Here is a 12500-nt window from a genome sequence, read left to right as displayed (position 1 = left end):
CATCAGAACTTTTATCTGTTTATCACCGGACAATAGCACAGCTAGCATGCTAACGCACTGAGGGTTAGCATCTGTAGCACAGCTAGCGTGAGCTACAGATGCTAACACATCGATGGGTCAGCATCTGTAGCACAGCTAGCGTGAGCTACAGATGCTAACACATCGATGGGTTAGCGGCTCTGACCTCTGCTCCGTAATCTGAATCACGTCTGAAACACTTCCACTTTTAGGTCAGATATACTGTACATATTTTTTCACAGTAATTAGTCATATTCCTTTTATATTTGTATATTATTTACATTATTGTTGTAACATTTCTTTTTCAATATTTCACACCAGAGCAAATTCCTTGTATGAAAAAAGAATGGTGATAAATTGTGATTCTGAGACGATTGCACAAACACGACCAGAAATATACAGGCTGCAGGTCTGTCCCCCTGTGACCTGTGTGTGTGTGTGTGTGTGTGTGTGTGTGTGTGTGTGTGTGTGTGCGTCAGTGTCAGTCATGTAATTTCCTTCACTGCTGCTCCATAAGGGAACAAGCCGTTTAATGAAGAGGCAGTGAGTCATGAAAGTAGGACATAGTGTGTGCGTTTGTGTGAAAATGTACATGTGCATTTATAGAAGTGTGTGTGTATCTGCAGCCATGGATGTTTAAATGTGTTTCCATGCACGCACATACACGTGTGTGTGTGTGTGTGTGTGTGTGTGTGTGTGTGTGTGTGTGATGAAAGCCTTATGTCTCTTTTCTTCTCACACTGCGATTACTTGCACAAACTACTCAGTTCTTGTTTTAATAAAGACAATATTCAGCTGTTTGATTAACTGCAACCGACTTCCCCTCGCTGGTTCTGCAGAAGTGTCTTCATGCTTTTATTTTTGCAGCGCTGCACGAACACTAAGACTCATGTTGTGAATGTGTGTATACACATAATAACCTGAATAATACCAGCACATCACACACGTCTTCAGAGGAAAACAGGAAGTTACACGACAGTTTCTCTGCGCCGTGTTAGCACTGAGGCTCGTTAGCAGATGAACTCTTACGTACAAACATTGCAGCAGCAGCGCAGGTAAAGGTTTCACTCTTTGAGGATTACAGTTTGTCCAGAAGCAGCTTCTGCAAACTCGGTAAAAAATAATATTTATACACAATAATTCAACCTCAATCTGTTTTTAATGTTATGTTCATGAGTCCTTGACCCTTTATTAAGAAAAGTTGTTTTAAAGTTAAACATTTCAGCAGGATTTAGTTTTTCCGATGAATTAAAACCCACATATCTCTCATTAATACGTTTATTGAGGCTAAAGGGCCGGCGGATCATCCCGCCCCCACACAACACTTCACAACCTCTCCAGTGATGAGCCCAGCAAAACATGACAGCGTGTGTGTGTGTGCGTGTGTGTTTTACTGGTTTATAGAGCCTCAGATTTCCCCGTGGCATGTCCTCCCACACACACACACACACACACACACACACACACACAAACACACACAAACACACACACACACAAACACACACACATTGTGACTAATTTAATAAAGGCTAATTACACCGCTGAGGAACAGTAGCTGTGTGTGTGTGTGTGTGTGTGTGTGTGTGTGTGTGTGTGTGTGTGTGTGTGTGTGTGTGTGTGTGTGTGTGTGTGTGTGTGTGTACCTCCTGTGCTGCAGGGTGCGGCGTGGTGACCAGTTGTGGTTCTGGTGCTTTCTTCACCACATCAGAGAAGGACGCTCCAGATTCTGCAGCGAGGCCTGAAAACACAGCAACCAATCAGAGAGTCAGGTTTCTGCATCGTTAACCAATCAGAGGCTTAGCTTCCGGCTCATTAACCAGTCGATTCCTTTTTATCCACCATTAAAATTAACATAATTAGTGCAACTATATTATAACCAATGAGGTGAGAGAGTCATTAACCAATCAGAGGCTTCAGTTCGGTCATTGCATCGTTAACCAATCAATCAGTGAAGTTTCAGGCTCATTTAAATTTACAGTTTGTTTCACAAAGTTAGTTCTTGTATCATTAACCAATTAAATGAAGACTCAAGTGATTTCTGTATAATGTTTATAATGAGTACGTTTAATAGATCGACTTCATGGTCACCTGATCCAGATATTTGAGTTACTGTCGGCCCGATTGTTATCAGTGCATCCCTAAAGAAAATCAGTTGCTGCATCGTTAACACCACAATGGCGATAAGCAGCCATTTTGATTATTATTATTATATATTTTCTCATGATAAAAACTCAATTGATTTATCAATATTCATGTCATACACATGTTGACCACACGGAATTTCATGCTTTCTATGGCAAAAAAGGTAAAAATTGACATATTTTCTCGGCACAAATACATTTCTTATGTTTGTTCTCCATCTTTGGGTTAGTTGCATCTTTAACCAAACTGTTTGTTCCTTCACCGTTAACCAATCCGTGCCTTTGCATTGTTAATGAATCAGGTGTGTTATTAAAAGCACAATGAGCAGGAGGGGTTGGTTTGTTGGGTCATTGACATCGTTAACCAATCAGTGGGTTATTATTCAATTACAAGTTTTTTGGCTCATAAACCAGGATCATCTTGCAGGTAAATGCTCCCTGTCACACTGTCATGGTTTACAGGGACACCGTTTAAAAGTCAAGATCAATAATTATAATGAACCTTTGATTACTAACTGATCAGGAGTTCAGTTCCCTGCTCGTTAACGCTCGTTCCAACGAGGTCGTTAACCAATCACAAGTTTAGTTCAGGGTCTGGCAACCAATTAGTGCGAAATCCCAGGTCGTTAAGCAAACACCGGGGTCAAGACCCATCAGAAACACACACACACACACACACACACACACACACACACACACACACACACACACACACACAGTACAGAAGGTCAGGACGATGCTGAGAAAGCTTACAAGCTCAGCAAAACACACACTGAGGTCAGCTGTCTCTGAGGACTCTGTGTCATGACCTCGTCCATGCAAAGGATCATGGGACACACAATGTCTTTTTTTCCCATGAGGTGTGTATGTGTAATTTGCTACAGGGGGAAGGGGTTCGACCTGCAGAGTCCAACTGTTTTCAGCCTGACCTTCACATAACAGAGGACACACACACACACACACACACACACGATAAAACATACAGACACAGAAAAGGCAGCAACATAACAACTGCAGCAACATAACAACTACAAAGAGACACAAAGACACTCAAAGAGACACAGAGAGACACAAAGAGACTCAAAGAGACAGAGAGACACAGAGAGACAAAGACACAGAGACACAGAGAGACACAAAGAGACTCAAAGAGACAGAGAGACACAAAGACACACAGAGAGACTCAAAGAGACACAGAGAGACTCAAAGAGACACAGAGAGACTCAAAGAGACACAGAGAGACACGGTGACACAAAGAGACTCAAAGAGACAGAGAGACACAGAGAGACTCAAATAGACACAAAGAGACACAGAGAGAGACTCAAAGAGACACAGAGAGACTCAAAGAGACACAGAGAGACTCAAAGAGACACAAAGAGACACAGAGAGACTCAAAGAGACACAGAGAGACACAAAGAGACTCAAAGAGACACACAGAGACACAGAGAGACTCAAAGAGACAGCGAGACTAAAAGAGAGACTAAAAGAGACACAGAGAGACACAAAGACACACAGAGACACATAGAGACTCAAAGAGACAGAGAGACACAGAGAGACTCAAAGAGACACAAAGAGACACACAGAGACACAGAGAGACTCAAAGAGACAGAGAGACACAGAGAGACTAAAAGAGACACAGAGAGACTCAAAGAGACACAGAGAGACTCAAAGAGACACATAGAGACTCAAAGAGACAGAGAGACACAGAGAGACTCAAATAGACACAAAGACACTCAGAGAGACTCAGAGACACAGAGAGACTCAAAGAGACACAGAGAGACTCAAAGAAACACAGAGAGACTTAAAGAGACACAGAGAGACACAGAGAGACTCAAAGAGACACAGAGAGACACAAAGACACACAGAGACACATAGAGACTCAAAGAGACAGAGAGACACAGAGAGACTCAAAGAGACACAGAGAGACTCAAAGAGACACAGAGAGACTCAAAGAGACAGAGAGACACAGAGAGACACAGAGAGACTCAAAGAGACACAGAGAGACACAAAGACACACAGAGACACACAGAGACACATAGAGACTCAAAGAGACACAGAGAGACTCAAAGAGACACAAAGAGACACAAAGAGACACAGAGAGACTCAAAGAGACACACAGAGAGACTCAAAGAGACAGAGAGACACAGAGAGGCTAAAAGAGACACAGAGAGACACAGAGAGACTCAAAGAGACACAGAGAGACTCAAAGACACTCAGAGACACATAGAGACTCAAAGACACTCAGAGACACATAGAGACTCAAAGAGACAGAGACACAGAGAGACTCAAATAGACACAAAGACACACAGAGAGACTCAAAGAGACACAGAGAGACTCAAAGAGACACAGAGAGACACAGAGAGACTCAAAGAGACACAGAGAGACTCTAAGAGACACAGAGAGACACAGAGACACAGAGAGACACAAAGACACACAGAGACACAGAGAGACACAAAGAGACACAGAGAGACTCAAATAGACACAAAGAGACTCAAAGAGACACAGAGAGACTCAAATAGACACAAAGAGACAGAGAGAGAGACTCAAAGAGACACAGAGAGACTCAAAGAGACACAGAGAGACTCAAAGAGACACAGAGAGAATCACAGAGACACAGAGAGACACAGAGAGACACAGAGAGACACAAAGACACACAGAGACTCAAAGAGACACAGAGAGACTCAAAGAGACACAAAGAGACACAGAGAGACTCAAAGAGACACACAGAGACTCAAAGAGACAGAGAGACTAAAAGAGAGACTAAAAGAGACACAGAAAGACACAGAGACTCAAAGAGACACAGAGAGACACAAAGACACACAGAGACACATTGAGACTCAAAGAGACAGAGAGACACAGAGAGACTCAAAGAGACACAGAGAGACTCAAAGAGACACAGAGACTCAAAGAGACAGAGAGACACAGAGAGACACAAAGACACACAGAGAGACTCAGAGACACAGAGAGACTCAAAGAGACACAGAGAGACACAGAGAGACTCAAAGAAACACAGAGAGACTCAAAGAGACACAGAGAGACTCAAAGAGACACAGAGAGACACAAAGACACACAGAGACACATAGAGACTCAAAGAGACAGAGAGACACAGAGAGACACAAAGAGACACAGAGAGACACAGAGAGACTCAAAGAGACACAGAGAGACACAGAGAGACACAGAGAGACTCAAAGAGACACAGAGAGACACAAAGACACACAGAGACACACAGAGACACATAGAGACTCAAAGAGACACAGAGAGACTCAAAGAGACACAAAGAGACACAAAGAGACACAGAGAGACACACAGAGACACAGAGAGACTCAAAGAGACAGAGAGACACAGAGAGGCTAAAAGAGACACAGAGAGACACAGAGAGACTCAAAGAGACACAGAGAGACTCAAAGACACTCAGAGACACAGAGAGACACAGAGAGACTCAAATAGACACAAAGACACACAGAGAGACTCAAAGAGACACAGAGAGACTCAAAGAGACACAGAGAGACTCAAAGAGACACAGAGAGACACAAAGACACACAGAGACACAAAGACACACAGAGACACAGAGAGACACAAAGAGACACAGAGAGACTCAAATAGACACAAAGAGACACAAAGAGACTCAAAGAGACACAGAGAGACACAAAGACACACAGAGACTCAAAGAGACACAGAGAGACTCAAAGAGACACAAAGAGACACAGAGAGACTCAAAGAGACACACAGAGACTCAAAGAGACAGAGAGACTAAAAGAGAGACTAAAAGAGACACAGAAAGACACAGAGACTCAAAGAGACACAGAGAGACACAAAGACACACAGAGACACATTGAGACTCAAAGAGACAGAGAGACTCAAAGAGACACAGAGAGACTCAAAGACACTCAGAGACACATAGAGACTCAAAGAGACAGAGAGACACAGAGAGACTCAAATAGACACAAAGACACACAGAGAGACTCAAAGAGACACAGAGAGACTCAAAGAGACACAGAGAGACTCAAAGAGACACAGAGAGACTCAAAGAGACACAGAGAGACACAAAGACACACAGAGACACAAAGAGACACAAAGAGACACAGAGAGACTCAAATAGACACAAAGAGACACAAAGAGACACAGAGAGACTCAAAGAGACTCAAAGAGACACAAAGAGACACAAAGAGACACAAAGAGATTCAAAGAGACACAAAGAGACACACAGAGAGACAAAGAGACTCAAAACGACTTCATTAGTGATACTTATTTCTGTCTTTGTGCGGCACCCAGATGTCCTCAGAACACATCTCATTACATTCAGAGAGGACGCGTCTCTGCGGCCTCCTGCTGCTGTGACTCTTTGAACTCGTTCACTATCAAAGACGGAGATTTGCAGTCCGGATTCTTCAAGATTTTCATCATGTAGATCAAAGTGGGAAATTAGTGGACATGCAGGGACGAGTGTGCAGAGCAGGAGGCTCTCTGCACAGTGAGAGGAGAGACACCTGCTGTAGATGACCTCCATCTTTGGGTGTGTGAAGTGTCCATTATCAGTGTATTACCTACTGAAGCAGCTAGCTATGCTCTCTTGAAAGACACCAGACTCCATTGACAAAAGCATTAATTGTACCTCCCAGAACACAGGAGTTGCTGTCCTCCCGCTGCCTCCACCAGTTAGTTAGTTTGTGTTATTGAGAGACTTTGATGTTTTAAAGGTTAGTTCGGATTCACCAAAGTCACTCAATAACACATACTAAGTAACCGATCAAAGCAGCGGTGGAGCAGCAACTCCCGTGTTCTGTGAGGTCAAATTACTGTTTTTGTCAATGGAGTCTGGTATACAGTATTAGTAAAAACGTTCTTTCCTTCCTTCCTTATTCCTTCCCTCCCTCATTTCTTCCATCCTTCCTTCCTTTCCTCACTCTTTCCTTCCTTCCTTTCTCCCTTCCTTCCCTCTTCCCCCCCCAGGAGGATTGCATTATGTCTAGACTGTAGATTTTGGTGCTCTGGTGATAAAGACTCTCTAACACTTCCTGCATACATATTTCACGGCTGTCACACGTGAGCTCGGCAGCTCCGCAGGATGATCGCCCAGTCTCTTTCATGTGCAGAGTGTTTTCATCGCCCCCACGCCACACTAAAAGCGGAGAGCGAGGATTTTAATGGCTTCATGTGTGTCAGGTGACATGAAACTCTTTAGAGACACAAAGAGAAACTGATATATTTATATCGTCTTTATCCTGACAAATATAAACTTGTGTGTGTGTGTGTGTGTGTGTGTGTGTGTGTGTGTGTGTACCGTGCAGAGCTCTGTAGGCTGATCCCAGACAGGCCGAGTTGGACACATCGATGGTGTAAACCGGAGCGTTAAACACGTCAGATAGAACCTGAGCGACAGGAAAGACAATTATTTCTTCTTCTCTAAATCTCGTCCACATTTCAGATTTACGGCTTAAAGAAGAAACTTGTACCATTTAATGTACAAACATAAATTACTACATTTATTGATTATTTCTGGTTCCAACACTGAGCCTCATTCAAAAACCTCTTAAAACGTCTCAGTATCACTTTGTTAAAATCACTTAGTTTGTTCAGAATCACTTAAAACCTCCTTTAAGTCTTCACAACAGTGTCAAGGGAAAATATGCACGAAATAAATAACGATAAACTACTTAATTATCTTTTCCACAAGCAAACTGAGCTTCTGCAAACTGTTCCCTGTGCATGCAAATTAAATCTTAAATCAAAGGATAATTAAATTCAAATTTCACCAGCAATAATAAATCTTTTGCAAAACCTGCATCACAAGTTTATTATTGTTCAATTATTTAGCTGCAGTTTCATAACATTTAGAAAAGTGAAGGTTAAAGTACTCGCTAACAGGAAACATGTAATGTTTTAAAGACTGACCTGCAGAATGTCTTTATTAGATGAAGCTCCTCCTGTTGCCAACACTCGGGTTCCTGGGACTAAAAACACATCAAGTGTTTTCAAAAGTTCACCTGAGAATAAAACTCATGAGAGCTGCAGCTGGAAAAAGCTGATCAAAAACAAAAAAACTGAAATTCCTAAATGAGCCGATAACAATAAAAATAAAAATAATAAAAATGAAAACAAAAACAACAATACTAACAATAATAATAATAAAAATAACAATAATAATAATATAGTAATAATAACAATAACAATAACAATAATAATAATAATAATAATAATGGCAGTAGACTACAATAAAGGCTTTTTATTATTTTCTTCCTCTATTGAAAGTTGATTTTATATTTTCGGAGATTTTGTTTCCAAATACTTTAAAAAGGAGATCGAAAAAGTCTGAAAAAGAGTTCAAATAAAGTTCGGAGGTCTTACTGATGGAGTATCCCAGCCTCTCAGCGTGGAGCCTCCGGGACAGAAACTGACCCTCCACCAGCGCCCGGACCTCCACCTGAGGACTCAGTGAGGACACCTGGAGGACCGTGACAGGAGGACAGGGTATTCAACTAAGACATAAAAGCTGTGGTGAGACGAGCTGGAAATGTTTTAAACCTAAATATAAACTCCACCGACCTTGTTGTCCTCCGGGTCGAAGCGGTGAACTCCTACTGCAGCAGGTGTGATCTCGATGGTGTCAAAATAAAAGCCTGTAAACACACCAAACATACAGTCAGAGGGAAGAGGGAGGAAGAGTTAGGGAGGGTAACAAAAAAGAGAGGAAGGATTAAAAATAAGAAAAGCAGGAAAGAAATTAGTAAAAAGTAGGAAAGCACGAAGGGAGGAAACACATAATAATAATTTTATTTATAGCACTTTTCAAGCATGGAGCTCAAAGTGTCCAAAGAATCTGAAGAAGAACTCAAGAACACAGCTTGTTGATATGACAGTGTATCGTCTGCATATCGGTGAAGTGAGATATACTGTGTATACAGAGAGAACAGAATTGTTCCTTTCTGTTCATCCCTTCCCTCCATGAAGGTTGGGAAGAAGGAAATAGGAAAGGAAGGAAGTAAAGGAGGTGAGACACAAAGAAGGGAGGAAGCTTCACCCAGGTTTCCCTCGTTTCCGAGCGGTGTGTCTCTCAAGGCGGCGGAAAAATGTTCCCATGATTCTCCAGCGCACTCGTTCCTGATGCGCTCCCTCATCAGAGACCCGTTCTTAAAGCTGTACACACACACACACACACACACACACACACACACACACACACACACACACACACACACACACACACACACACACACACACACACACACATTTTGAAAGGAGGTTCCTGAGGCTGCAGCAGCAAAACGCCCAAAACGTTTCTTCCTCTTTGTTGTTGAAGGAAATCAATAAACCTCGGGGGTTTTTTCTAGGCTGTTTTCTTCCTCTGCAGCTTTTTAACGAACGAGCAGCTCAGTCTCAGAGGGTTTTAACTTTCTCAGCCTCTGGCCAGCCTGCAGGTCGCACCATTCATCTGGAAGACTGTGGCTGCTTTTAATCTATCCATTGGTCCTCTTCTCTTTTCCTACATTTGTCTCCCCATCGCTGCCTTTAGCCAACGTTTCCTTCTTCTTTCTGCCTCGCTCTTTTTATTCTTTTAAATGTCATTATATTTCCACAATCTTTCTTTCACACACACTTTTTCAGACTTCCTTGCTTCTCTTTTGACGGCTTTTTGGATGAATGACCAGCTCGGATGTGTGATCTGGTAGGAGTTTGTAATATTTGTATTTATTTTTCCCAACATAGTACAGCTGCACAGCCTACAAGCTGGGCTCAGGTTTACTTTAAAGTTTCCCCATAATAAAGTAATGGATAGTATTTTGTATAATATTCGTGCAGAGGAGAGGAAGCATATTCATATTTAAACATAACATTTGAGAACAAAACAAACGTACCACAGCAGAGCCATGAACGCCTCCCAATCCACGGGATTACAGAAGACGTGACCCTCCAGCGCTGGGTGAGGCTGCTGGATCCACAGAAACACGGTGTCACTGGTACCCAGGCTCACCTGGACACACACACACACACAGAGAGACAGACAGACAGACAGACACACAGAGGAAACACTTTTTTTAAACATATTGAAAAGATCTGGCATTTCCACATAATTGTTCATTATCATCTTTTACACACAAACATTTTTTTGTTGTTGCAATATTTCACAATTTCTTAAATTTTTGGTGTTTCCACTTAAACGGTTTTGTGATATTTCTTCCAATTTGTAACAATTGTATATAAACTATTTTGTGATATTTCAAGAGGCACCTGATGTTAGCTAAAGCGAGTTGAGGAATGTAACTAAGTACATTTACTGAGGAGCTAAAACTATTTCTAGTTTCTGCTACTTTCTACTTCGCTGCATTTATCTGACGGCTTTAATTACTTTACAGATTAAGATCTTTAAAAACATGAAAACTGTGAACTTACAGCGATGTCTCCCTGCTGGAGCCTCATTCCTGCCAGAGACGCTGAGGAGAGAAAATACATTTTAATAAAAATAATTAACAAAGTTTATCTCTTCAGTTCTCGGCTGAGGGCGGTTCTGGTGGCTGAAGTGGTTTCTAGCAGTTGTTTGTTTATTAATTTGAGCCTTTTTGTGAACAGAGGCAGAAAAAGATCTATGAGCTTTGTGTTTTAAGGATCTTCTCAGATCATTCAGATTTCTCTGCCACCTCCGTGTGAGACATTCACTTCAGACTAAAGAGGTTTTACAGTAAAATGCGACAGAAGCTGGACTGAAAGAACAGGGGAGGACAAACCAATAAGTGATCATTTCAGAGCCTAATTAAATATTTAAAAGAAGAAAAACTAAGAATGGAAAGTACGAAAATTTTCCATTTGTCATTTCCTTTTCACACACACACGTCCACATTTTAAAGGTATAACACGTATAATATATGCATTAAAATGTCTAAAAATAACTGTATTATGTTGTATATGTAGTGAGACAGAGAAATGTGTAATGTTCCTGAAGGTAACGTTTCCTCTCTCTCTGTCATGGTGTCATCAGTCCTGTGTTGTATATGTAGTAAGACAGAGACATGTGTAATGTTCCTGAAGGTAACGTTTCCTCTCTCCTGTCATGGTGTCATCAGTCCTGTGTTGTATATGTAGTGAGACAGAGATATGTGTAATGTTCCTGAAGGTAACGTTTCCTCTCTCCTGTCATGGTGTCATCAGTCCTGTGTTGTATATGTAGTGAGACAGAGAAATGTGTAATGTCCCTGAAGGTAACATTTCCTCTCTCTCCTGTCATGGTGTCATCAGTCCTGTGTTGTATATGTAGTGAGACAGAGAAATGTGTAATGTCCCTGAAGGTAACGTTTCCTCTCTCCTGTCATGGTGTCATCAGTCCTGTGTTGTATATGTAGTGAGACAGAGACATGTGTAATGTTCCTGAAGGTAACGTTTCCTCTCTCTCCTGTCATGGTGTCATCAGTCCTGTGTTGTATATGTAGTGAGACAGAGACATGTGTAATGTCCCTGAAGGTAACGTTTCTTCTCTCTCCTGTCATGGTGTCATCAGTCCTGTGTTGTATATGTAGTGAGACAGAGAAATGTGTAATGTCCCTGAAGGTAACGTTTCCTCTCTCCTGTCATGGTGTCATCAGTCCTGTGTTGTATATGTAGTGAGACAGAGAAATGTGTAATGTCCCTGAAGGTAACGTTTCCTCTCTCACCTGTCATGGTGTCATCAGTCCTGTGTTGTATATGTGGTGAGACAGAGACATGTGTAATGTTCCTGAAGGTAACGTTTCCTCTCTCTCCTGTCATGGTGTCATCAGTCCTGTGTTGTATATGTAGTGAGACAGAGAGATGTGTAATGTCTCTGAAGGTAACATTTCCTCTCTCCTGTCATGGTGTCATCAGTCCTGTGTTGTATATGTAGTGAGACAGAGACATGTGTAATGTTCCTGAAGGTAACGTTTCCTCTCTCTTCTGTCATGGTGTCATCAGTCCTGTGTTGTATATGTAGTGAGACAGAGACATGTGTAATGTTCCTGAAGGTAACGTTTCCTCTCTCTCTTGTCATGGTGTCATCAGTCCTGTGTTGTATATGTAGTGAGACAGAGACATGTGTAATGTTCCTGAAGGTAACGTTTCCTCTCTCTCTCCTGTCATGGTGTCATCAGTCCTGTGTTGTATATGTAGTGAGACAGAGAGATGTGTAATATCCCTGAAGGTAACATTTCCTCTCTCCTGTCATGGTGTCATCAGTCCTGTGTTGTATATGTAGTGAGACAGAGAAATGTGTAATGTTCCTGAAGGTAACGTTTCCTCTCTCTCCTGTCATGGTGTCATCAGTCCTGTGTTGTATATGTAGTGAGACAGAGAGATGTGTAATATCCCTGAAGGTAACGTTTCCTCTCTCCTGTCATGGTG

The 12500-nt window shown here is 41.9% G+C and overlaps 1 protein-coding gene across 2 annotated transcripts in view; it reads right to left on the bottom strand.

Moving 5' to 3' along the window:
* The window catches only part of xylb (xylulokinase homolog (H. influenzae)), a 28447-nt gene that overhangs the window by 4168 nt on the left and 11779 nt on the right, over nucleotides 1-12500 (bottom strand). For both annotated transcript variants that reach the window (XM_029428218.1, XM_029428219.1), the window contains 8 exons: nucleotides 10545-10585; nucleotides 10010-10125; nucleotides 9175-9290; nucleotides 8700-8773; nucleotides 8502-8598; nucleotides 8049-8107; nucleotides 7438-7525; nucleotides 1662-1756 (listed from right to left, as the gene is read on the bottom strand). In XM_029428218.1, coding sequence (XP_029284078.1) covers nucleotides 1662-1756; nucleotides 7438-7525; nucleotides 8049-8107; nucleotides 8502-8598; nucleotides 8700-8773; nucleotides 9175-9290; nucleotides 10010-10125; nucleotides 10545-10585 — 686 coding nt within the window. The remainder of the gene's footprint in view (nucleotides 1-1661; nucleotides 1757-7437; nucleotides 7526-8048; nucleotides 8108-8501; nucleotides 8599-8699; nucleotides 8774-9174; nucleotides 9291-10009; nucleotides 10126-10544; nucleotides 10586-12500) is intronic.

This window comes from Cottoperca gobio, unplaced genomic scaffold, assembly GCF_900634415.1.
Source record: "Cottoperca gobio unplaced genomic scaffold, fCotGob3.1 fCotGob3_50arrow_ctg1, whole genome shotgun sequence".
NCBI lineage: Eukaryota > Metazoa > Chordata > Actinopteri > Perciformes > Bovichtidae > Cottoperca > Cottoperca gobio.
This window is presented reverse-complemented; position numbering and strand designations above follow the sequence as displayed.